General features: G+C 43.0%; 1 protein-coding gene across 1 annotated transcript in view; it reads right to left on the bottom strand.

Moving 5' to 3' along the window:
- Positions 1–341: 341 nt before the first annotated feature.
- adcy5 (adenylate cyclase 5) overlaps positions 342–25,078 on the bottom strand; it is a 94,140-nt gene continuing 69,403 nt past the window's right edge. Inside the window, exons 8-20 of the mRNA XM_069662678.1 lie at positions 24,010–24,147; positions 19,280–19,302; positions 15,399–15,543; positions 13,433–13,530; positions 11,007–11,094; positions 9,187–9,303; positions 8,946–9,104; positions 6,863–7,047; positions 6,367–6,499; positions 4,271–4,534; positions 3,714–3,918; positions 3,388–3,512; positions 342–2,048 (exon numbers count right to left, since the gene is read on the bottom strand). Coding sequence (XP_069518779.1) covers positions 1,920–2,048; positions 3,388–3,512; positions 3,714–3,918; positions 4,271–4,534; positions 6,367–6,499; positions 6,863–7,047; positions 8,946–9,104; positions 9,187–9,303; positions 11,007–11,094; positions 13,433–13,530; positions 15,399–15,543; positions 19,280–19,302; positions 24,010–24,147 — 1,809 coding nt within the window. The 3' untranslated portion in view covers positions 342–1,919. The remainder of the gene's footprint in view (positions 2,049–3,387; positions 3,513–3,713; positions 3,919–4,270; positions 4,535–6,366; positions 6,500–6,862; positions 7,048–8,945; positions 9,105–9,186; positions 9,304–11,006; positions 11,095–13,432; positions 13,531–15,398; positions 15,544–19,279; positions 19,303–24,009; positions 24,148–25,078) is intronic.

The following is a 25,078-nucleotide window of genomic DNA, read 5'->3' as shown; positions in this document are numbered from 1 at the left end:
CTGAACAAACAAAGAAAAGATGGATGACTACAGATACAACTTCAACAAGAAGTGAAAATCCAAAGAAACAGAAACAAACTCGACGCTCAGATGAAGCAAACAGTCTGAAAAGGAAAGCGACCGTCAGTGAGGAAAATCAAGAGTTACAACCGGAGCCAACCGTGGACGTCACACATGCAGCACTGTCTGGATATCTGGGAAGTGTGCTCCCGCAGTAACTGTTTATCACCATAGGTGCCGCCAAAAAGAACGAAACTAAGATCTAATATATTTCAAAAGTCCAAAATCAACAATATTTTGGCCTTTTCATAAGATCTGTTGGAGCTATATTCCTCATATCTTCAAGTAAGAAACGTGACACTTTGTCCAGACGTTTACTGATTCCTGCACTCTGTGACTGCCAAGACAAACAGAACCAGCTGTAATGTTTGGTAAGAACATCACGAACAAAATCACAAAAAAAGTCTATGAAATCGACAGTTGGTCTGATGACATACAGTGATGCTGTAATACTGAAGGAAACTGCTCTGATAAGAACAAAACTAAAGCAAACAGCAGATAAAGGGCACACTTCCACATGGGCTGATCAGTACCTGTCCATAGGATGAGCATCGTCACCAACGTCAGTTTAAGAGTTCATATTAAAGGCCTCATCGGAGATCATTTGACATTCATTGGGTCGTACCATCTGATTGAGCAAGCAAGAGAAGGAGGGTGCGGAGCGATGCAGGAAGGGCTGGACGGCTGAATGCACTGCAGTGCAAAAAGACTGCTTCAAAGCCGCCTTTCAAAGAGTGCACTCACTCGGTTTGACATTTCCTTCTCAACGTGAGATTCAAACAGACCAGTGGAGGGAAATCATCAGAAACGCTCGACTTCCTGCAGATGAAAATTGCTAAATTTTGTGAGAAGAACCAGAAATACAGCCGTTCAAGTGTCTGCTGAGGCTAAATGGGAGATCAGCTGTGGCGCTCGCCAAGACCGGGAAACTTCAGCGAGGACTGAAAGCCCCGACATGAGTGATACAGTATGTACATCTGAATACACATTGGTGTTTATAGATATCTCTCTTATATATTAATGTACAAAATATAGATTCTCAAAATATCTGATAGGGTTTGGTGTTCTGAAGTCAAAATACAAAACGTTGAAGATTAGAAAAAGCTCTTCAGTGACATCCTCGTTGTGTTGGTGTGTGTGTGTATGCTGACGATACCATCGTGTACATCCGTGATGTTATTTACCCGACCTGAAGCTTTCTGTAAACACTGCGGGGCGTTTTCTTTCTGTTCGTACAAAAGACATTCTGAACTGCCTCTGAGGGACCTCCTAACCTGTGAGACGCACTCTTCAACTTCCTGCCTCCATCGATCTGTTGATTATTTGTAGTGAGACCAGGTTTTGATACAAGGACGATCGTGCTGCGGTGCTGGCTGAGTGTCCACGCTTTGAGAGATTTGTACCTGTATTACAAACAATATGGACCAAATGTGTTTCACATACAGTACTTTAAATCATATACATACACATAAAACTCTGTGTTTTACATGTACATATACACTTCAGCAGGAGAAAGGCAGAGAAAAGGAGAAGAAGTGACGTAGTTCATGTCCAGTTTGTCCAAAAACCTGCAGAAAAATCTGGCAGATTGAAGCAATTTAAGTTTCTTCAGGAACATTTCCTGTCGGACCTCGACGCACGCTCGTCTGTAGTGGACATCTTTGGTCTCAATGGCAGATTGAGCCACTTATAGTCTCCTCCGCATGCTGAGCTTTAGGATGAATCCATCCCAGGTGCGGCCTCAGTAGGTGCTGTCGCTGTGAGACGGGACGCTCCAGTTAGTGTCAGTCTGCTGTAAGCTATCAGAGGTCCATGAGCCTGCTCGTCATGTCAGATGTCTATGTGCCTCTTAGTAGGGGTTAACTACTAGATGGTCCACCGGTGAGGAAATATGTCATCATCTCTCCTTTGCCCTTCACTGTGACAACGCCTCTGTACTCTAGCGTGTAGTTGTAGGAGCTCAGTACCTGGTGCAGGTCTGCGGTTACCTGAGGAGAGAGGGAGGAAGGAACAGTGAGCAGACATATTTATCACAGACAAAAACCCAAAGTAAGATTGATTCAATTTCAACTTATCATTAGCAGTTTCAGCTCTTTTAAATTGTTTTCTCGGCTCCTTTTTATGCACATTCTGAATATTATTGTCCAGCGATGAGCGGCTTCCTGCAGTGGTTCCTATTTGCTCTGCCTTTAAGAGTTTCACAGAAGGTGCAGTTGGAACGGATGAGATGTAATTAAATATTTCCATCTGTTTCAAAGTAGCTTTGTGTTATTAAGCATTAATTATTTCATATCTGATCGAGTGAAACCAATATGGCCTTTTTTAATTAACAGTTTTCATTAACGCGAACAGGCACTTTCTTAATCCAGCCGTCAGCCAGGCGTGAAATCAGTCACAAGATGGCACGAGATGAACTTCTCCGGTTTGACCAGAATAAATTGGATGCAACTCAAAGATGGCAAATGAAAAGTTTTTTGTTTTTAATGTGTTTTTTTGTTTTGTCAGAAAAGAAAGAATAACAGAAAACAACATGTAGAAAATGTACTAAAAATAAATATATGTAATGACACTTGTTTAGATAGATAACAGATAATTGTTCAAAACTACGAATTAATTTAAAGGAATAGTTTGGATTTATACAGCGTACACTTAAACTGAAATGTTTGTTTATATGTAGGACTGTAAGTGGCTATAGTACTTGGTGCTTTTGACCCCAACTGCAGAGGTGTTTAGCTTAGCTTCCGTAGGTCCGTGCTGACTGTTCTCTACTGTACATAGCACATTTACAATTGTCAATCACCTCATACAACCCCACTTCAAAAATCCAAACTATCCCTTCAAAGTTGTAATCTTGAAGATCTCAGTTTCGTTCTCTTTGGCGGCACCTGTGGCGATAACCGGTAATTGCGGGAGAACACTGCCCAGACAGTGTTGCACCTTTGACGTCCACAATTGGCTCCCGTTGTAACTCTTTGTAACTTTGTAACTCGCTTTCCTTTTCAGACTGTTTGCTTAATTTGAGCGTCGAGTTTGTTTCTTCTTCTTTGGATTTTCACTTCTTGTTGAAGTTGTATCTGTAGTCATCCATCTTTTCTTTGTCTGTTCAGCCATAGTAGATTACTGTTTACTCGCAACACTTGCAGAGAGCAGAAAAGCAGCCGCTTAGCTCCGCCTACCCTCTCTGGCAGACCAACCACTGCTGGCTGATGGAAAACGCGTCACTATCTGTTAATCTAAAATTCTTATTTTGTTGACTTTTTTTCCTTCGTTAAAGAAATGACAGATAAAGAAAATACTTTGGCGTCTCAGTGTGACCCTTCAGTTCACCTGGATCCTCTCTGGTACACCTGTGCTGTCCATTCGACTCGCCACGTTCACCGTGTTTCCCCAGATGTCGTACTGAGGCTTCCTGGCCCCGATTACTCCGGCAACAACCGGGCCGATGTTAAGACCTGAGAAAAATAACACCACCAAAGTCTTAATAACTACCAAACACCTGGACAAAGATAAAATGATATGTACCGTCACAATTTCCTTTACATTTATATTCAGAACTAACTTTTTTTTTCCTCTCCTGAGAGTAACAGTTACTTTTATTTGAATTTACAATGTGTCTCCATTTGCATCCCCTCCCATTCTTCTCTGCAGCTCACCTATTTTCATCTTGAAGTTGTTGAAGGAGTGTTCGTTGATGTATTTCATTTGGTCCATCAGCCTCATGGCGTAGTCAGCCAGGGCGCGGATGTGCGAGCGCCCGGCCTTATCGTACGTGGAGTCGTTGAGGCCGGAGGCAGCCATGTAGGTGGAGCCGATGGTCTTTATCTTCTCCAGCTGACGGAACTGTTCCTCACTGATGATCTGATGATGACAGGAGAGGGAGGGTTTCATCTATTAAGCTTTATATCTAGAGCGGTTTAGGTTAGTACTCTTTCAATTCTTTGTATCCTCCATATTGCTCAGCCAAGAGTTTTAGTTCTGCATTTAATAGATACATTATTATCATATGATTATTATAATAACTAACTCAAAATACTCCACCCATCCATTTTCTTATTGCTCATCCGGGGTCGGGTCGTGGTGGCAGCAAGCTAAGCAAGTTAGCCCAGGTGTGGCTCTCCCTAGAAACATTATCCAGCTTCCCTGGCCAGGCGTTCCCAGGCCAGGTGGGATATATAACAGAGATTAACATCTGAATATCTTCCCGTCTCACCTCGTCAAAGTCAGCGATGATCTCGTTGAGCAGCCGCAGACACTCCACTCCCTCGTTGTTGCCCTCCAGCTCCACGTAGAACTCGGAGAAGTTGCTGATGGAGGCGAACATGACCGCCACGCACTCGCACGACTGGTAGTAGAGCTCGTCGTTACGCCGCTCCCGCTGCAGGAAGTGGGCGGCCACGTCTTTGGGGAGGATGTTGTGGAGGAGACGGCGGTTGTAGGCCTGCAGCTCCTCCATCTCCTCCTTCTCTTCTGTGGCCTGCAGGCGGTCATTATAGAAATTAGACAGGATGTAAAGGATAAATTCAAGAGACATTGGGCAAAAAAAAATTGTGAGTATTATTTTTGGATGGATTGCCATGAAATTTGGTAAAGATATTCATGATCCCATGTCGATGAACCCTAAAGACTTTGGTGGATTTAAATATTTTGATAGCGCTAAAACCAGCAGGTCAGATATCCAGTGAAATGTACATCTTCTAGATTAATTGGAACAAAGTTTAATACAGACACTTACACAATTATTACCACAATCTTTAACCCTGACTGCTCGAGATCAGGGACAGCTTTGAACTTGTATTCTCCCTACAACAGGACTTCTTTGCAATGAGCGTGAGTGCCGTGCACGGGGTAGCTGTAGACTCCCAGGCTACAACCCTGATCATCAGTGACATCAGTAGGCTGGAAAATAAAGGCCCCTGCAGCAGCCCAAAGTCTTTAGATAAATAATTTGTTCATCCCTGTGACTGGATTTCCAACCACAGGCAGCCCAGCCTGCGTCACAACCTCCATGAGATATCAAAAAAACCCTGGAGCATCCCTTAGGACACGTCCTCTTTTAAATTATAACCTAATAAGGAAGCATGAGATTAGCATGCTGCAAATGTATCCAAAGAGAAACTTTTCTGTGCAAAGTGATGGACACTGCGTGATAACCCTAATCCTTAAATTTGTCAGTTTCTGTCAGCGTCTGTTTGTTGGCCCTAATGGCGTCAAAGCGATAAGCTAAGCTCAGAGCACGCTCGACGGAACAGGAGGACCAGAGTTCTGTCTGTTCGGCCTGTTAGGAGCTGTTACAGACACACGGCTTAGTGCTAAATCCCCCAGACCTAAAACAAATCATTTTACATGTAATACCTGTGCTTTGACAATATGACAGAACAAAACCTTTTCTGTTTTATCTGCTGTAACATGGGTAAGCTTCTCTCAAGACAGATGGTAGGAACACTTGTTAAGAAGTCTTACCAAAAGGGGTCTTTTGGATCTTTAAACAAACACACAGGCAAACTCGTTTCAGTCATTTAGGGCTACATTGCATTAAATCTTACTTTTCCAGAGGCTAAATTGTCGTCAGATAATAACCGGTTTGTTCAGAGATTGTCCCTACCTTCATCTCTATTTACACATTCTACAGGCAGGGACGTGGATTTTAGGGATGGCAAGTGTTCTGGTTTCCGTTTGTACTACGCTGCGAGTAACATTGACCTATCACGTATCAGCAGGCTGCAGCGTATGCAGGAAAAACAGAGCAAAAAGACATCCCGGCTCCCATCAGCGTCATCTGACGACGATTTAGCTTCTTATTAATATCTATAAACAGACATCTGCAGCAAGTTAAGCAACAATCTGTTATAGATCTAAAATTCAACTTGAGATAAATTCCCTTGACGTTGTGTCACGAAAGCCGCTCAGTGATCAGATTTCCCGACTTCCTCGAATGCATCAGAAACGATGGATCCGACGTCCGTTCAACAAACGAGCATTTTAAAAGTAGTTTTCTTCTCCTCTTGAGGACAGACCTGACAAAGGTTAATTTTTACTTTTTACTAACCTGCATCACGATGTTGTTTCAGCTAAGGTAAGAAGAAAACTGTTTCTTTTTCTGTAAACAATGCAGCACGCGGAAAAGAAAGTCTTGACCAGAAGCCGTTTATGCTAACCGCTGGCCAGACTGTAGCCGATGGGATCCGAGATTGTCCCCACCTTAACCCCAAACCAAGGAGTAACGCTAAACTGTTATAATTAACTTTGTGGGGAGCTGTTTTTTGTCCCCAAATTGGAGTTAACCTTTACACACACTCACACACCGACCTGCAGCTTCCAGAGGAAGTCGAGCCGGGCTGTGGACTCGACCTGCTGGGCGTGAAGGTAGAGGGCCAGAACGAAGACAGTGATGACCACCGGGGTCATGATCTTCAGCGGAACCTTGTTGTCCACCACACAGCTGGAGGTCAGAACCACACTCATTAGGTTTATATGCAAAGTAGCTGATCAAACATACAGGTGTTACATAGTTGTATTGTTTGGTGTTTAAAGATGTTCTTTGCAGGGACACTAAAACAAGCTGTCCTCTAAATCTCGGCTCATTAGCGTTAGCATCTGTTGCCTGCAGATCATTATTGTTACATTTGTGCCGGCACACTGATAACGATGCAGTGAGCTTAATCAGATCAAAGAAGTCATGCTCACCTTGTTCCATTCATGTGCTCCCTGAGGGGGGAGGAGCAGAAGAGAGCCAATCAGAGGTTAGAAACATCCGCACACGCTCAAAGATCACATGCGTCAAAGCATTAATGATGTGACTCACACAATATTGACGGCGTTGGCCATCACCAGCAAGTCCTGGTTGTCGAAGAGGCTCACTTTGGGCACCTCCATGATGAGGAGGTAGAGCAGCTCGATGAAGAGCATGAGGAAGAGCTTACCGATGCTGCTGACCTGCAGGAAGACGGAGCTGGCCAGCAGGCTGAGCAGCACGCAGGAGGAGAAGTACTGAGGGAGAGAGAGACGGAGAGACATTAGGAAAGGTACATTTGTTTTTATGTTTGGTAGTTGAGCTTTATTTTCTGTAACACAGGCTTCTGAATGAATGAATCACTTCAGGAGGTATTTTAAAACCACATAAACCGACAATTTGACCACTTAAAGATTACTGAGCAGGGAAAATGTTGACATTTAAACCTGCAATTACTCGCACTCACCATCCATTTGTTCGGCCTCGTTCTGCTGGTAAGAAAACCTACACTGGAATCTTCAAATATACAATTACAAGTTGTTCTCTCTAACCGATTCAACATTTTATTATTTATATTGAAATGACGCATTGTGCTAAAACTGTGTTACAGCTCCCTGACAGACAGACAGAATGATTGGACTCATTTTACTCATTGAGCATCTGGCTGGTAAAATATGCAGCATATTTTAGAATGATGACAGGCAAGCGGATTTCATTCACAGCAGACAACTATCTATGATTAGATGATGTAATGTATGTAAAAGTTCCTTTCTGCTGGCGTTTTATGCTCCTGCCCAGGACAGATATGATCTTATCAGCATAATTGGTCACAAATATATAACAGTGATTTTCCCCACAAAAATACGTCAAATTAATTTGCTTTAGGGATTGGGATAAATGTGTTGCTAATCTGAGTTGAACTTTAAAACAGCCTCAATTTCCACCGATAAAAGGTGAAGTTTTGCCTCATAACACCTTTAAATGTGCTTGTTTTTTAACCATATATTATTACACGGCTGTGTTAAATAAGAAGAACAGTCCGTTGCTAGGGATTCGGCTCTAATTATACAATCCGGAGCACTAACTGTAATCATATCAATCCGCCGAAAGAAGTCCGGTAAGTTTGCCCGGGAAAAAAAGCAAAGAGACAAAACAGTGGAGAGAAAGTAATAAAGGTTAAATGATGCAAAAACTGAAGCTACGACAGAGAGAGCGACAAACTGAAGACGGCACATGAAGTAAACATTAAACAGAACACAGTACGGGATACAGCGGTGTTTAAAGCTACAGCAGGCAACCTTATTTACTTTGTATTTACTTTGTTAAAAAACTCCTTCGGTCCGAATCAAACAACCAATCAGGGTTAGCTTTCCACTAGCGTTATCCGGCTTCCACATGACTTGTGTCAGCAGCGTGTCAGTCAGGAGCTATGACAACTCGCGGTAAATTTCCAGTACCTCCTTTCCCGACAAAGACCGACTAAAGAAGCAAGAAGAAGGAAGAGCTCGGAGGAGAGAAAAGCTACAAAGACAGCCCAAAATAAAAAGAGAGATCAGACGAGTGTAAGGGGCTCTTAACAGTAGCTCTTATGGTAACAGCTAACGGCAGCACTAAGCTCCAACACCTAGAGGTAAAAAGGTGGTCCACACCAAGAGTCATAACTATAATGATAACTTTAGTAGTATTTGAACATTTTGCAGCAATAAATTACACTTTTTGGATTAAACAGAATCCCTCCTCTCTCTCTCCTTGCCTCGGTGCTGCAGAGAGACACACCGCACAACGACTGCGCGGCACACACCAGGTGCAAAACGCGTGAGTGTTTGGTGTAGTGGAGTAAAACCATGTACATACCAATTTCCATGTAATCTGAGTAATAACAGCTAGCTTAGCTCACTTTAAGAAGGCTAAAGAGTTAACTGTTGCTATGGACGCAGCTCTTACCGTGAGTGTAACGGAATATTTTTAAAATGGAAATCATTTTTAAATTAATAAAATCATTTCAAAATCAATATTTTGTGTCAAATAATTCACGTTGGGGTCCTGCTCACCCTGTCAGGGCTCCATTCCAACCCGCTCACTATACATTATCGCCTACATAAACAACTTAAAAGGTATCTAGCACACATACACAAATAACAAGGCACACCTGTACCTCAGGAAAGCTGCAGATGAGGGCGTCGTCTCCACAGGGGCTGTGCTGTGTGTCCAGGCTGTAGTTGAGGATGTGGGCGTGGCAGGCGTTCACACTGCTCAGACTGATGTTCAGCTCTTCTTTGATGCAGCCGCGCAGGTCATTGCTGCCGCAGGTGAACTGAACGAGGTCAAAGGTCAGATTGTTTTTATGAAATACGAGCTGGAATGCGCAGGGTTTTGAAGATTGAGTGAGAACTTACAATGTTGATGAAAGCAGACAGAAAGACGATGACGATCGTGAAGACGCCCACGAGGGTGCTGTGCAGTCTGGACTGGACGATCCTCTTAGAGAGGGTCTGCAGGGGGACTGGGAAGAGCTGGGGGCACAGGGAAACACAAAGTAGTTATCCACTGGTTCAGAGGATCAGACACAAATGCAAGAATCAATTAATTTAAATACATATATATGTATTTGACTGATTTTTCTTTTTTACTTTAGCTACTAAATGAACAAGTTATCAGTATTGGTCAGCTGTCTCTGATGGCGAGACTAACACACAAAAATCTTCTCTATAAGTTCCCCTGAAACAGAAGCATGACTCATTGTTTAAAACCATCAACAGAAAATCCATTCCTCTCTTTTAAAATCTCGTCTGTCCCTGATGACCCGACAGCCGGCGCCGAGAGCAGGAAATAGAACATGGACGGGGAAAAAAAGGACAGCCTCCTGAGGTTTGTCAGGTGAGCTCTGCTATTTGTTCTGCTCTTTTCCTGTTGTTTGCTCACACTCACACAGACACAAACAAAACAACACATAATCAGTGAAAGCCTCGCACATGTTTTTTTTTATAAGAAGGGTTAGAGAGTTGCACCAAAGTGTTGAATCACTGAGCTTGTAAGTGACAGGGGAAACAAAAATACTGCAATTTTAGAAAAAAAACAGCACAAACAAAAAGCTCATTAAACCAAAGCTAAATGCACAAATTGAATGATTAAAGTCCAAAGACATCTGACTCTTAACTGCCTGTAGGTGTGAATGTGATTGTGAAAGGTCATCTGTCTCTATGTGTGATGCCGCCTCTCGCCCAATGACAGCTGGGATAGAAGAAATTAAATTTGGCTCTGTGCCTTTGGAGGGAGCTATCCACAATGGGTCCTGAAAAACCTCCACCAGACGACATAAAATGCGTCATCTGGCGGAGGGCAGGGAGCTCGCTAAACTACACTTCCTCAATCTAGGACGCCCACGTCTGATGTCATGTCTCGTTCAAAATCGTCAGGTTTGAAATGTAGACTGCAGACCTGAAGATTTTTTAGACGATCCACCGGTATATTCTTGCCAATTCTGTCCCGCTCTGAGACGTTGCCTACAGAGAAACGGTAGTATTTGACTGCAGCGTCTCTCGCTGGGCCGTTCCTTTCAGATGGAGGGGAGAAATGCACTCTGGGTGTTGTAGGAATGTAGAATGGGCGAAACCACAAGCTGTTTGTACAACTTTCTCTACAGCTATGGCGCCAATTTCAAATATTATTGCTTCTATCTTCTATCGAGACTGCTCCTTTAAAGGTGAAACAAGCATAAAGTGAATAACTCTGTCTTGCAACTTGTTTTTAATGAACACACAAATAAAAGAACATCAGTACAGTTCAGCAACGGGTCGATCGATACACACCGACACACTGGGATACACAACTCTCTCATCCAAAATGAGCTCCTATGTGTTCCACTGAACTGAACTGTACTGATCTGTATTTGATCATTAAGGAATTCAGCTAAAAACTCTTATCTGAAAGGACGTGCTACAAGGTCAAGAGCAGATTATGTTGAAATTTCTGACACTAACTGGAATCACTAGCGAGTACAACATCAAACCACAGCCTGATAAAAGATTCAACAGAGCCGTCTCTGTGATGTCTGAAACCGACGCTTCATGTAAAGAAATGAGAACCAGTCCGTCTCTTCTCTCGATGACGTTTCAGATAAATATTCCACAAAACTGCAGCCTTGTAAAAACCCCTGAAAATCTAAAGGAAAGACTCATTTGTCAGCTTGATTCATCAGAGGAGAGAGTGAACTCACCCCAAAACAGCAGTACACGGTCGAGACGAACATGACGGCCGTGAGGATGATGAGGCAGGTGACGAAGAAGCCGATCATCAGGCTGGAGCTGCGGACGACACAGGAAGGATCTTCATTATGTACATGTAAGGTTTGTTTCCGTTTGTCTGGACCACAATTTAAAAGTAAAACTGTGGGCTGCAGCATCTGCCTCTGTGTGTTTTCTTTGACCTCGTTGTCAAAGTAAATAATGTGGAAGTGTGTGCGTAGGAGTGACAGGAAATGCTAACATCAGGGGGAGACAACGGTAAACAGAGGATATGATTAAACAGGAGGTGTTGAGGAGGCAGGAAAGGAGCCGCTACGAGGAAGAAGAGAGGGGAAGAAGAGACGGGAGCGGTGTGATGAAAGGACGGAGGAGAAAGGTTAATAAAGAGACGGACTCAAGAAGATCAATAGTGAGAGACGGGCAGGAGAAGTCTGAGCGCAGGAGAGATAAAATAAAGAGCGGAAGGTTTGCCCCGAGCTTCTTCAGTCCGTTCGGCTGCAAATTAGACTGATTCTGATTTGATATTCTCTTTTATAACTCGGCTGTTCTGCTCTTATGAAAATGACTTCTTCAGTTTTTTACTGATATAATTCTGGTAGTGAGGCTAAAGATGGACGAGCCTGCAATAGATACTTTAAGGGGTGAACGGCTGTGCGGGACTTGGGAAGATTGGCCCAAGCTAAGATGATGTAAAAGTCAATGTCATGAGGCTAGCGTAAACTAGGCCTTAATAACAACACGTTGTTTATAAAGGATATAACACCAAACAATTATGTAACAAAAGGATTTAATTACAGCTGATAAACATGTCTTAATGTTTCATATAAGACATTATAATAACCACACCGAGTCTGTGTCTTCATGTATTTTAACGTGAAACAGGATCATCTGGAGCTGCCAATGTGAATTAATTCTAACAAAGGGCCCATAAACACGACATTTGGGACACGATACAAAGACTGTAGTGGGGAACACCTGAAGACACACCCACATACTATGCTATTATTGCTAGCTAGCGAACTAACCTACTAGTTATGTAATGCTAAAAGTTGATTGATTGATGGATGGATGTCATGGCTCAGTGGTAGAGTCGGTCGTCTTTCAATCGGATGGTCGGAGGTTCGATCCCCAGCTCCCTCAGTCTACATGTCGAAGTGTCCTTGGGCACAACACTGAACCCCAAATTGCTCCCGGTTGCATAGCCAACGGTGTGTGGATGTGATGACTGATTGACAGTAGGGCACTTAGCACGTAGCAGGTACGTAGCAGACTCTGCCATCAGTGTGTGAATGTGTGTGAAAGGGTAACAGTGATAGTGTAAAAGCAGCTTTGAGTGGTCGAATGACTAGAAAACCGCTAAGTAAGTACAGTCCATTTATATAGTTGGTTGAAATTGGTTGGTTAAAGCTGACAAGAGACAAGTTGTTAGCGCTGAAATCCCGGTTCAGACGTTTGCATGTTCCCCCCATCGCATGCGCTGGTACTCCGGCTTCCTCCCACAGTCAAGAGACATGCTCGTTAGGTTCATTGGTTACTCTAAAATTGCCCGTAGGTGTGAATGTGAGCGCGAAAGGTTGTCTGTCTCTATGTGTCAGCCCTGTGATTGACTGGCGATCAGTCCCGCCTCTCGCCCAATGACAGCTGGGATAGGCTCCAGCCTCCCCTGCGACCCTGAACAAGCGGTATAGATGATGGATGGATGGATGACTGGGGAAGTGATCTAATGCATTTAGAGACATTGTTTTATTTCATCTTGTCAGATGTTGCCAGATTGTAAACAAACTCATAATTCTTTCCAGCATAATAATAATAATAATAATAATAATAAAGTAATTATAAAAGTGTATAGCTGTTGCAGCAGAGTACAAGTAGTGAGCTTGTCTGACAAGTTGTAAACAAATCATTTAAAGTTATGCTGGAAAGAAACCAGAGAGAACGTAAAATCATGAATGAAATTGTCTGTTTTAATCGTGCATTAATGTTGTTGTTTAGTTTCTGAATCAGTAGTCTGTTGGCTTGTTTACAGCCTGTCTGATCATCTCAATCACACTGGAGTGAATTATAATCACTTCATGTTAATGAAATGTTGCTCCTGTCATGTAGAATAATCACTGTATCATATTTTCTGTGAGTGTGAGCGATCCAGCACACAAACACTAAACGCTCTGTCACTAAAAGATTCATATTTAACCGGAGTTTCACATTAAAAGTTCCTACTTATGACAGAGGAGGCATTTATTTAGCTCAAAAGGACACATGGATGATTTCAGCATCTGTCGGCCTGCTGCTGGTAAAATGACAGTAATGACAGAAATGTCTGTGAGGAGCCAAATTACTGTCATCCCATTTTAAAATCCCAAAGTTGGTAATGGGTGCATATTTCAGTGAGCGCACTCACCGTGGCACGATGACGATCTGGATGAAGCAGATGAAGAGAAAGACGAGGGAGGCGCAGGCCACGTAAGCCCCGAACCTAGAGTCCACCTGTTTGGAGTACTGCAGGAGGGGACAAGACGAGGACGATTAAAACATCTCACACACATTTCGTTGGGTCAGCGCACAGGCACACTTTATGTTATGAAATATAAACTTCCCCATAAAGTAGATATGTAGCAGAGCTGTACTTGCAGCTTGCACTTAGGTCAAACATTAGTCCGACGAGCACTTAAAGATCTAAGATAGACTTCTTTCATAAGCGCTGCTTTAATAAAACAACAGAGAAAATAAAACAAAGGATAATCGATTTCCATAAACGTTCACCAGATTCGTAAAAGCTAAAACAACTGAGCGTGCTCATGAGTGTAAATACTGGAACATTATTGACGATAATCTGAATTTAAAAGCCAACACTAAAGTTAAAACTGCAGGAACAACAGCAGCCTCAGAGCACACAGTGTTATAGATCAATACCATTATTATTTAACAAAACTTTTGTCATTGTCTTAAAGTAAAAATCTCAAAGATTTTCATGTAAATAAATGTTGAGTCTCTATCTGTCGCCAAATGAGATAACACAATGGTGATTGAGCCTATTGCCAACTGATGAAAGCCTTTGCAGAATTACAGACTGGCTGTCTAAGCGGCGCCCAGTTAGTGACGCGTTTTCCATCAGCCAGCAGTGGTTGGTCTGCCAGAGAGGGTAGGCGGAGCTAAGCGGCTGCTTTTCCGGTCTCTGCAAGTGTTGCGAGTAAACAGTAATCTACTATGGCTGAACAGACAAAGAAAAGATGGATGACTACAGATACAACTTCAACAATAAGTGAAAATCCAAAGAAAAAGAAACAACCTCGACGCTCAGATGAAGGCAAACAGTCTCAAAAGGAAAGCGACCGTCAGCCAGGAAAATCAAGAGTTACAACCGTAACAAAGGGAGCCATCTGGATATCTGGGAAGTGTGCAGTTACAGTTTATCGCCATACGGTGTCGCCAAAGAGAATGAAACTGAGATCTTCGAGATTGGCACCCTATTTGGCAGACCAACCACTGCTGGATGATGGAAAACGCGTCACTAACTGGGCGCCGCTCTTGATTTTTTCTGCGAAATACTGCAAATGCGAAGGCTTTCATCAGTGGGCCATAGGCTTAGTCACCATTGTGTTACCTCATTCAGCGATAGATAGAGACTTAACAGACATTTGTTTAAATGAAAATCTTCGAGGTATTACTTTAAGTTTGACACTCGTAATCATTTTTAGAAACCTGTCCCTGTCTTTATCACTTCTGTACCGTAACACTTATAACTAACTGGCCAACATAAAAGCCAAAGATACTGACAAACAATCTGTCACTGTCCAGTAAAAACATTTATCATCTGATTATTTCCAAACTTAAATTAAAGTTCAGAAAAAAAGATCAGAAAAACAACAAGCACCAGAGAAAGTTAAGAAAACTATCCTATTTTTTTGGCCTTAAAGCTTCTAAAGTATCTGAAATAAATCTCATCCAGAGCAAACGGGAGTCTCACAAACGTCCTTCTGATCCTTCCTGCTTTACGTCCTGACTCTCTCACCGTGACGGGAAGAAAGCAATTCAAAGTTGAAACTTTCCTGTTTTCTCAAAACTCTTCTACAACAGCCCGAGCCTTCACCTCTCCTCTCAGGCTGTCCTTCACTGTCTGAAGCAGTTTACTTCCTCCTTCCTTTAGCGGCCGTCTGCTCTCCCTTTAAAGCCCAGCTCCTCTCTTTCTCTGTGATACTTTGCTTTGACTGACTTCCTCAAGGGACACAAAAAGAGCGAGCGGCAGAAGAGCTTTCTGCAAAGGGAAGATTGCTTGTCACGGCCAATTATTTGCTGCTAAATTGGCAGTGTGTGTCACTATGCGTGTGTGAGTTTGTGAGTTTGTGTGTGTGTGTGTGCGTCCTGACCTTTTTCTCCAGGTCAGGCTCTCTGAAGGTGAGCAGGAACTTCTTGACGTGCTCGGAGCGCAGGCGGTCGATGCTGCGTGCGTCGATGGCCCGGCCCAGGAACTCGTCCACCTCGTCCTCCGGGTTCAGGTTCTCCTGCGTGTTTCTGAAGATGAAATGTCTGAAAAACACAGAATCAGAGCAGATCACTCAAAGCTCCTGAGCTCCGTCTCCAGAGCAGCAAACTCTCCTTTCAAAAGGCAGTAAAAACTCTGAGGTGCAGTAACATTAGCTCATCATATCCAAAGTGCAAAAGGAGTAATTGACCTAAAACACAGTCACTCCCCTCGATCTTTAAAGCCTCTGATGAGCCGCTTCGTCTCGGTCTAATTACAGAATCTGCAAAGTGTCACTTACATTGATTGAAACTCACGGCCTTGTTGACAAGCACTAATCAGCTGATGGAGATGTTCATGCTACCGTGATCACGGTGATGAGTGAGCTAGTGAGTGTGAGCATTGATCCTACAGGGAAGCCCACGTGAGAAAAGTGGAGAGTGGGTCAGTGAAAGTGGCCGGACAAAGAGGAAACACATGGATGGTGTGAGAAGATGTTGGTGCAGAGTTAGTACTAGCAGGCTGATTTTACAATAATATGCTACAACTAACTTAAAGGGTCCATAGCAGGAGACAGTTAAAAAAAAGAGGGAGCAGTTTTATGCCTTTTTTTTGAGAGAGAGAGGACAGTGGGTAATGTCAGAGACAGGGGAAGAGAGAGTGGGGATGGCACGCAGCGGGAGGCAGATGGGGGTTGAGCCTCGAGGACTGTTGCCTCTGTATATGGAATATAACCGCTGAGCTAAACTGGCTCCACCAGTTAGACTTTTTTAATTAAATCTTTCCTTTTTTTTGGCCACTAGACGACAGTGAAAACCAATTGCTGACATATTATCAACTTTGAGGCACATGCAGCTCCAGAAAAAAATCCACTGCAAAAATTATGTTTTTCTCTGGTTCAACTGTTTACAGGTTTGTGTAAAATGAACTTTTGTTTTCTTGTATTCAACACTTCTTCCTCCTTCCAAATCAAATATTCTCACTGAGGTCTTTTATTTGCAGAAAATGACGACTGGTTAAGAAAACAAAAAGATGCAAACAAGATGTTTTCAGACGTTGAATAAAGCGAAGAAAACAAGTTGGTTTTTAAAGCTCCAGTGAACAACTTTCAGTTTGTGTTGATTTTGGCGCCCCCTGTGGGCAAAGAGTATAATCTCTTTGCTGAACCTGCCCTGTACACAAAGAAGTTTTGGTTTCTGGTGAAAAATCTCATCCTGCTTTCTTTGAACTCATCGAGAATCTGTGCCGTGAAAAATGTAAACGAAGGCTGCTCACGTGCTGTCAATCTTCTCGTCTGACACCGACCCCGCGGCTGCAGTTTCAGGCATTAAAAATATCTTTATAGAAATAATCAATGTTGTCACTTTAGTCTGTTTCATATCCACCAAAAACTCACAGGAGCTTTAAACAAAAGACCACTAATGTTTTAACTCAGGGAGAGTTCACAGATCGATATCTGGTGGAGTAACCTGGTTTGTAATCACAGCTCTCATGCGTCTCTGCAGGCTCTCCACCAGTCTGTCACAGAGCTGCTGTGTGACGTTAGGCCACTCTCGGTTTTGTTCGATGGCTGGTGATCATCCATCTTCCTCTTGATCACATTCAGGACGTTTTCAACGGGGTTCTGATCTGGACTGGGCTGGCCGTGACACGAAGTGCGAGATGCTGATTTAAGGAACATTTGGAGGGGTCTCACAAGTGTTTTTCCGGAGCTGTATATCAAACATTTAGGAAAACAGATGCTTAGTCCCACATTAGGCAGGTAGAAAACAGTAATACAACTGTTTTAGGAGTGGTGTTTGTGGCCACACGATAAATGTAAACCTATTACGCACTTTCTTTTAACTTGAGGGAAATTTTTGGCTCTTTGGCGGCTAAATCTTTCACCTACTGTGTCTGTCTGCTGTTTGGTGTTAAGGATGTAGTTACAGTGGGTTATAAGTGCTTGTGTTACTGGAAACATCTGCCTGCTTCAGACAACACCAACATGAGAGTGAGTGAGAGTGAACCTAGTGTAAAACCTCTCTCTCTTTCTTTTCTACAACCAGAAATAAAGCAGGAGAAAAAAAAGAAGTTTGCCACAACACTTCCTTTCAGAGACTTTTTTGTCTGTGAAAAAATAAGCCGGAAATAAAATGTTTCACCAGTGAAACATCTGTTCTTTCAAGCATCTGACAAGAAACACTTAAAGTAATGATGACAGAAAAACATCCTGTTTTGACAGATAAAAAATAAACTTTCAAAAAGCTCCATGAGAAACTTTTTCCAACATGACAAAACTTTTATACTCCACCTGTCCGTTAGCCGTACACAGCAGGGAGAAAACTTGATTGGACTTGATTACTTTAAGTATTTTTTTAGCACAAATATTCTTTGTGCTAGTTTAAGAGGCAATTTTCCCTGCAGTAGGCCTGGTTAGCATTCAGGGTGAGACATGGGGCAGAGACGATGCTCTGACTATGTCTAATAGCTATGACTGCTGACAGCAGTAAGCCTCTGACAGCAGCAGGCCTCTCAGCTGCACAAACACATCTCCAAACTCAGCTGTGATATTGTATCCAGTGATGGTTTCTAACAGAGCGTGATAAAAACGCAGCATGCTCTTCCCCTAAACTCCAGAAGCTGTCTGCAGAGTGAGCGGGCTCTGTGCTGCAGCCCGGAGCGGAGCCTGTCAGCGGGGACGCTCCGGCTCAGTGTGAGGTCAGAACAAACTCGAGCAGTGTGGGAGGAGACGAGGACAACTTCGTCAGTGATCAAAAAACCTGCAGTCACTCCTGAAGGACAGACAGCCTTTAGGTTCAACGACCCCTCCTCTGTCGTTTTGATATTCTGTTTGAGATCGTCTCTGCGTTGCTCTGTGAGCAGCTCTGACAGCTGCACACAGAATATATCACCTTTGAGTTTAGACAAAATGATCGGTGCAGCATCAGCAGTTATGCGGACGCTGTACCGGACCGTCTCGGTGAAGAGGGAGCTGAGCCTGAAGGCAAAGCTTTCACCTATGGTCATGAGCTTTGGGTAGTGACTGAAAGAATGAGAACGCAGATACAAGCGGCCGAATTGAGTTTCCTCCAGAGGCTAGAGATGGGGTAAGGAGCTGGGACATCCGGGGGAAGCTCGGAGTAGAGCCGCTACTCCTTCGCATCGAAAGCAGCCAGGTGAGGTGGTTCGAGCATCTGATTAGGATGCCTCCTGGGAGCCTCGCTTTGGAGGTTTTCCAGGCACGTCTAACTGAGAGGAGACCCCGGGGTAGACCCAGAGCTCCCTGGAGGGATTGTATATCCCGTCTGGCCTGGGAACGCCTCGGAATCCCCCAGGAGGAGCTGAAAAACGTGGCAGGGGAGAGGGCCGGCTGGGTCACCTTGCTTAGCCTGCTGCCACCGCGACCCGGCCTCGGATAAGCGGAAGATAATAGATGGATGGATGGAAAGTGATGTTAACACTGACGAAAAGAAAAAATAAAACTACTAGATAAGTCGAATGTATTAAGGCTAATTAGCTACAGGTTTTCAAAGCATCATAACATGTCTTTATGAGGGTTTGATGTGAGATTAATCTCTAGCTGGAAGCGGTTTCAGTAACAGTCATCCTCTAAAAAACATCCACAGAGACTCAAACAGGAAGTTAAAAGTAATTAACTCTGACTTTATACCCGTCTTCATTAGATTTCCTTTCAGGGCTCATGTTTGTTATTGATTTCTTTAATAAGAACCAGATTCATCACAGACACAAACATGCAACAAAGAGCCGGATGAGAGGACACACAGTAATCATGTCGTTACTCACTTGTCTTTGGGGTCTTCAAAGCCCTGCAAACACAAGAAAACAGAGGTTTAAGGAAAGACAGTGAGCTGGAAATGGACACTTATACTGTAACAACAACAGCGTGTCACTACAAAGTTCAGGACAGTTTGATTTTTACTTTACCACTAATTTAGGCTGTGATGAACATAACTAACAAAGCTTTAGTAATCCTAAGTGACTGACAGGATCTCATTTTTGGTTCTACACAGCCGGGGGTGATCCACAGCCACCGCGAGGCCTTTGCTGCGGCAGTCCTTTCACTCCCAGGAGTTTAAGTGTACGCTGGAGTGAGCGACCGGCGAAGCCCCAACTTCAACAGGCTCACAGCGGGCGCTCCAGCATCCTGCTACCTGCTCTGCATATGTGGCCCTTTTTGCGCTCACTGGCCTCTTCAGTGAGGTGAATCGTCAAGCAAAATATAAAAGAATTGACTGGTTTCAACTTCTTAAATATGACAACTGCTGATTTTTCACAGTTACACGTGATTGTAAGTTAAATGTTTGAGTTTTAATTGTTGTTATTTGAAGATAATTTTGACCTTGAGAAACCACGTTGCTTTTTTGGGGATATTTTATAGGCAATTATCACAATATCTGGATCACGACTAATAGACAGATACATGAATATTTAAATTTAAATTAAATTGTGGCACAAGAAATCTCAGAAGGATTAGTATCAGTTAATCTTCCATAGTTTGCAGCTTGTGTATCTAATTTACACATTAAATTTAGAAGGTTCCTGGTTCAAATCCCGGTTTGGACGTAGTGGCCATTTCAGTGTGGAGTTTGCATGTTCTCCCCGTGCATGCGTGGGTTCCCTCCGGCTTCCTCCCACAGTCCAAACACATGCTCGTTCATTGGTGACTCTAAATTGCCCGAGTGTGAGCATGAAAGGTTGTCTGTCTCTGTGTGTCAGCCCTGTGATTGACTGGCGATCAGTCCAGATGTAACCCCGCCTCTCGCTCAGTAGGCTCCAGCACACCATCACACTCAGCAGGATAAGCCTTTTAATCTCCTACATATCAGTTCTGTAAATTAAAGTCCATCCCTCTGACTGTATATCAGCCTGTTCAATTAAATAAATGTGTCAAATTAAAAGCTTCTGAGCTGTGAATCAGCATGGCATCATAACCCGTCTGGGCAAATTTTAACATAACTTCAGCTTCATTATTCTTTCCCTTTGTGAGAGAGGGAAACTGTAGATTAATATAATCTAGTCTACATTCATTTCCAATTCTTACATTGTAATAATGAAGTGAGCTTCTGCGTCTCTCTAGCTCCCTCTCCTGGTTCAACACATCAATCTGAACTTTGAAGGAGCACAAGAGGCACAGCTTTCTGAAACTAGTGCTGCAACTTTACATGATTTTCTTTTAGTTATTCGTGTATTTTATTTCATTTTTTTGGCCTTTACTGACAGAGAGAGGACAGCAGATAGTGTCAGAAACAAAGGAAGAGAGAGTGGATCATGGATTTATTTATTATCTAACTAATTATTTAACTTTCATTTAACCAGGAAGTCTCTTAGGATTAATATCTGGTTTCCAGGGAAGATCAAGATAGAAAAACAGTTATTGTTAGACATATAAAATATATAGTTTAAAATCATAACTCTTGATTAAACCACTTCTATGTATAAAAATGTCTGAAAATAGCTGCAGCCTCTCTTAGCATCCAGGGCGACGTCTTTAACTATCTTGTTTTGTCCAAACAAGGGTCCAAAAATTAAAGATATTTAGTTAACTAATATTTATGTCAAAGAAAAAACATTTATTCTCATAATTTAGAAGCTGGAAGCATCAAATAATGTCTTTTTCTTGCTTAAACATTCACTAAAACAATCAAGTATCAGACATTTAACAAATGAAAGCTTTTAAAAAAAGAGTAGTAAATGAAAGTACGTAAAAAGAGTAAATCCAGGACGTCTCAGAAGTCATTCATGAGTCCGTGTGTGGATGGACAACAGAATATCCGTCCCTTCTCTCCCTCACATTGCTATAAAAGTTCCCTCTCTTGCCCTCTGTCTCTACAGCATGCTGTATCTTCAGAGTTTTTCCTGTGTGATTAATGAGCAGCTCAGAGATAAAGAGAGAGAGAGAGAGTGATGGGCAGGACGGAGATACAGGCTGAGGATGAAGAAAAGCTGAAGAAAGTTGATGTCAGAATCTTTAATGTTTCTGCCACTTCTGAAAGGGCTCTGTGAGTCAGTGTGTAAAGGACACACACACACACGCTTTGGCGACACATTTGTGTGATATTAGGCAAACGGACAAAAAACACAAAAGCCGCTGACGTGATGTCAGCAGCTGTAATTGAATTTACTCATCCAGAGCGACGAGAGATAAGACGAATGTTTGAGTCTTTTTCCTGAGACGTCGTCTTAGTGCACTTTTATTTTATGAGGAGGCGCTCTTGTCCATCTTTTATTGAATGCTGCTCAGAACAGTGTGTCAAATAAAAATGTTAAAAAAGGGGCATCGATTTACTCAGCAGTTAAATCCTGCATCTCATGTTTAGAGGCTACAGTCCTCGACACGGCAGCCCTGGGTTCGACTCTGACCCTCGGCCCTTTGTTGCAATATTTCTTACTCTATCCGTGGCCCGGTCAGTTAAGGCAAAGGCCAAAAACAATCTTAAAAAAAAGAAATAGGAGCAGAAATAAGAAGCAGGAGGGACATCTGTCTGTGTTACACTGATAACAACTCTGTAACCAACCCGTAGCCCCTTTTACACTGCGGTTCCACCACAGCGCTGTAACAAAGCTCCGCCGTCACGCAGCCTTTGCCATTTTACATTGGACCAAGCAACTGCTTGTAGCCGCCTGTAGCATTACTAATAGTTATCCTACATAAAAAGGGATTTATGTGTGGCTTTTTGGCTCTGGTGGTAGGCAAAGAAGATGTTGGTTTGAAGAACCTGGAGGCAATCTTGTGGTTTCATTAATCAAAAATTGTAAACAACAGAGCCAAAAAAAGTCCCGGATAAACATAAATCAAATAACCTTGAAAACAAGTGCAAACAAACACATAAGCAAGCTTTTTATACCTCTTCTGGCCCCGCCCAAATTGGACCGAACCATTATAGGGGTAAGGAAAACCAGAGAGTGTAATTCCCACTAAAACTGACCACAAGAACATGGAAAGTCTTTATATCAAAGTGGGACACCGAAAACACATTAATACGAATCAACAATATAAAACATGATTTTGAAAACCTGTTTTATTCCCAAAAAATACTCCGCTAATTGAGGGCTCCACACTGTGTCTAAGTAGGCACAGGTGGCCTCACTGAGCCGATAATGATGGCTGAAGAACATGTAGGGCAGGGGTCTCCAACCCTGCTCCTGGAGGGCTACCTTCCTGCATGTTTTAGGTTTCTCCGCACTCTAACACACCTGATTTGAATGATCTGCTCGTTATCAACCAACTGAAGTGTCTGGGGGGAATGGTAACGAGCGAAACATTCGAATCAGGTGTGTTAGAGTGAAGAGAAACCTAAAAACATGCAGGAAGGTAGCCCTCCAGGAGCGGGGTTGCCCACCCCTGATGTAGGGAATGTGGGGCAGGTGAAAAGGTAGGTGGAGACGGAATGGCGTTGCGGAAGCAAAGCATGTGCGAGGTGTAAACAAACAGCGCGTGCTTCACTGACGCCATTTCGCCTCTGTTACTACCTCTGATGCCGGCTCAGAGGCGGAACGACATCGCACCGCCCTTCAGAGTTCACGTGTTTAACACAGAAGACGAAGCGAAACAGAGGCATAATAATCCTGCCTTGATCTGGCAGTGTAAACGGGGCTTTTGAAGGGGCTGGTTGGAACAAACTTTGATCGTTAATCCCCTAATTTAAGAAAACATTTGCGTACATTAAAACATTGCATCATAGTTGAGTCCTTTACCTTTTTTGCCACAAAATATTCTAACATAAGTCAAACCAGAAAAATAAAGCAGAGGGCGACAAGTTTGCCAAACAACTCTTTAAGCCCCTTTGTGAAAAGAAGGTGTTCCCTTATACACCTGTGTTTTCATAACGTTAGCATGCATATAGTCTTCTTTACGAGGAAACACCAGTTTCACCAGTTAAGTCGAAGGTCGAGGTCACTCTGTCCCTGGAGAGGCCTATAACCCTAAGCCTGACCTCTGAGTTCATTTGGATTTTACTCTGAGCAATGAAGAAGCTTCTATCACACATACAACATGTGTTAATCAGCAAAGTCAAACTTATTCAGAGCTCTGCCTGTAGCCAGGGCTTCCTCACAATCGTCGCTATGATAGATTCAGTGAGAGAGGTGGGTGGACTGATGATAAACAAAAAACAGTCCTGCGTGTGTGTCAGGTGTGGGTGCATCCATTCTCTGAGTGACTCACTGTTTGTAGGGTCTGCTGAGCAGCAGGGAGAGCTTCAGCACATATATAAAAATGAATCTAGATGTGTTTTTTCACTGTGCAGCAGCTGCTACTTTCGAGCTCTCCCTTGAAATCTAATTCAGCCCAGGAGAGGCTGAAGTTTGGAGGATCGGGGGGGCGTTCTTCCTCCCAGCGTGGCCGCCTACATGTTGCTGTTGTCTCCCTGAGTGCTCCCGAGAGCCTCTAAGAGCTGAGTTGAGGTGTGAGAGGCACGCCATGAAGAGCAATCACGACTGCTTATCAAGACTACAGATCAGAGGATTATGGGTATTAACAATGTGTTGGCTTCAAAGCAGCAAAGTTTCCTCACCATCCTCTTCATCTCCTTGGAGACCTGGTTTCCGCCCAGGTGGTTGTAGAAGGGGCGGTCGGTCCAGTGGCCGCTGTTGTGTGTGACAGAGTTGGTCCTCTGTCGGTTCATTTTGGCTATCATCGCCTTTTCCTCTTTCTGTAACAAACCAACATACAGGAATGAGTTTTAATATTCACTGAACAACACTTATAACTTTTAAAAGGTATAATGTGTCTGTTAGATTGTTGGTTCTGACCCCTGGTGGATAAAAATGAAGAAATAATAAGCAGTTATGCAAGTGGAATAAAAGTATTGAAAAGATTTTATTAGTGAAAAAAAATGAAAATAAGAAATAAGAAACAAAACAGAATATTTCTTAACACTTTGAACTTTCTTGTTTTAGTTTTTTAGTAGGAATCTACACCGATACTGTCGCATCAGGCGAACGTGCGCGACACGTAAGCGCCAAAGCAGCATCTATTTTGCAAACTACACCAGCTGCAACTACAGCAAAGATGAGTCTCAAAGTCAGCCAATGGTAGTTGCGATTCCTGGCCATAAATAGTGGCGGCAGTGACGCAACCTTTGCAACCGACTTGTAGACTTAATTCTTAATTGTGCATAAATTCTGTGTTTATGTTGGATGTAGAAGTCAAATGAGAATGAATTAATAGGCTTGTGTGCTCAAATCTTAAGGAAACATATTCATTGCTTTTTTAAATTAAAGCCTGCTCATCTAGTCTATCAATAACTGCAAAAGGAAACTGAAATCGGAAGTTGGCTGGTTTAACATGGATTCCTTGTTTGTGGGCATGTATTTACACAGCAGTCAATGGCTTTATACGCTTCACTGACGCGCAGCAGCGAGGAAAAATAGACTAAACGGAGCAGCAGAAAATGACTCGCGTATTACACCCGCCTCCCGCGCAGCATACGCAGCTGATGGAGATTGCAGCATTAAATAACATTGGAGCGGTTCTATCCCGGCTTAGCGCGTCAAAATACGCTTCAAATACGCTGCCTGTGTAGATTCCCCGTAACAGTGACCTTTGACCACAAAAGTCCGTCTCTGAGTCTATATTGGACC

Source organism: Semicossyphus pulcher, unplaced genomic scaffold, assembly GCF_022749685.1.
Source record: "Semicossyphus pulcher isolate SPU_LCO1_2020_fin unplaced genomic scaffold, fSemPul1.0.p SCAF_15, whole genome shotgun sequence".
NCBI lineage: Eukaryota > Metazoa > Chordata > Actinopteri > Labriformes > Labridae > Semicossyphus > Semicossyphus pulcher.
Note: the sequence above shows the minus strand (reverse complement) of the source record. Positions and strands in the feature narration are given on the sequence as shown.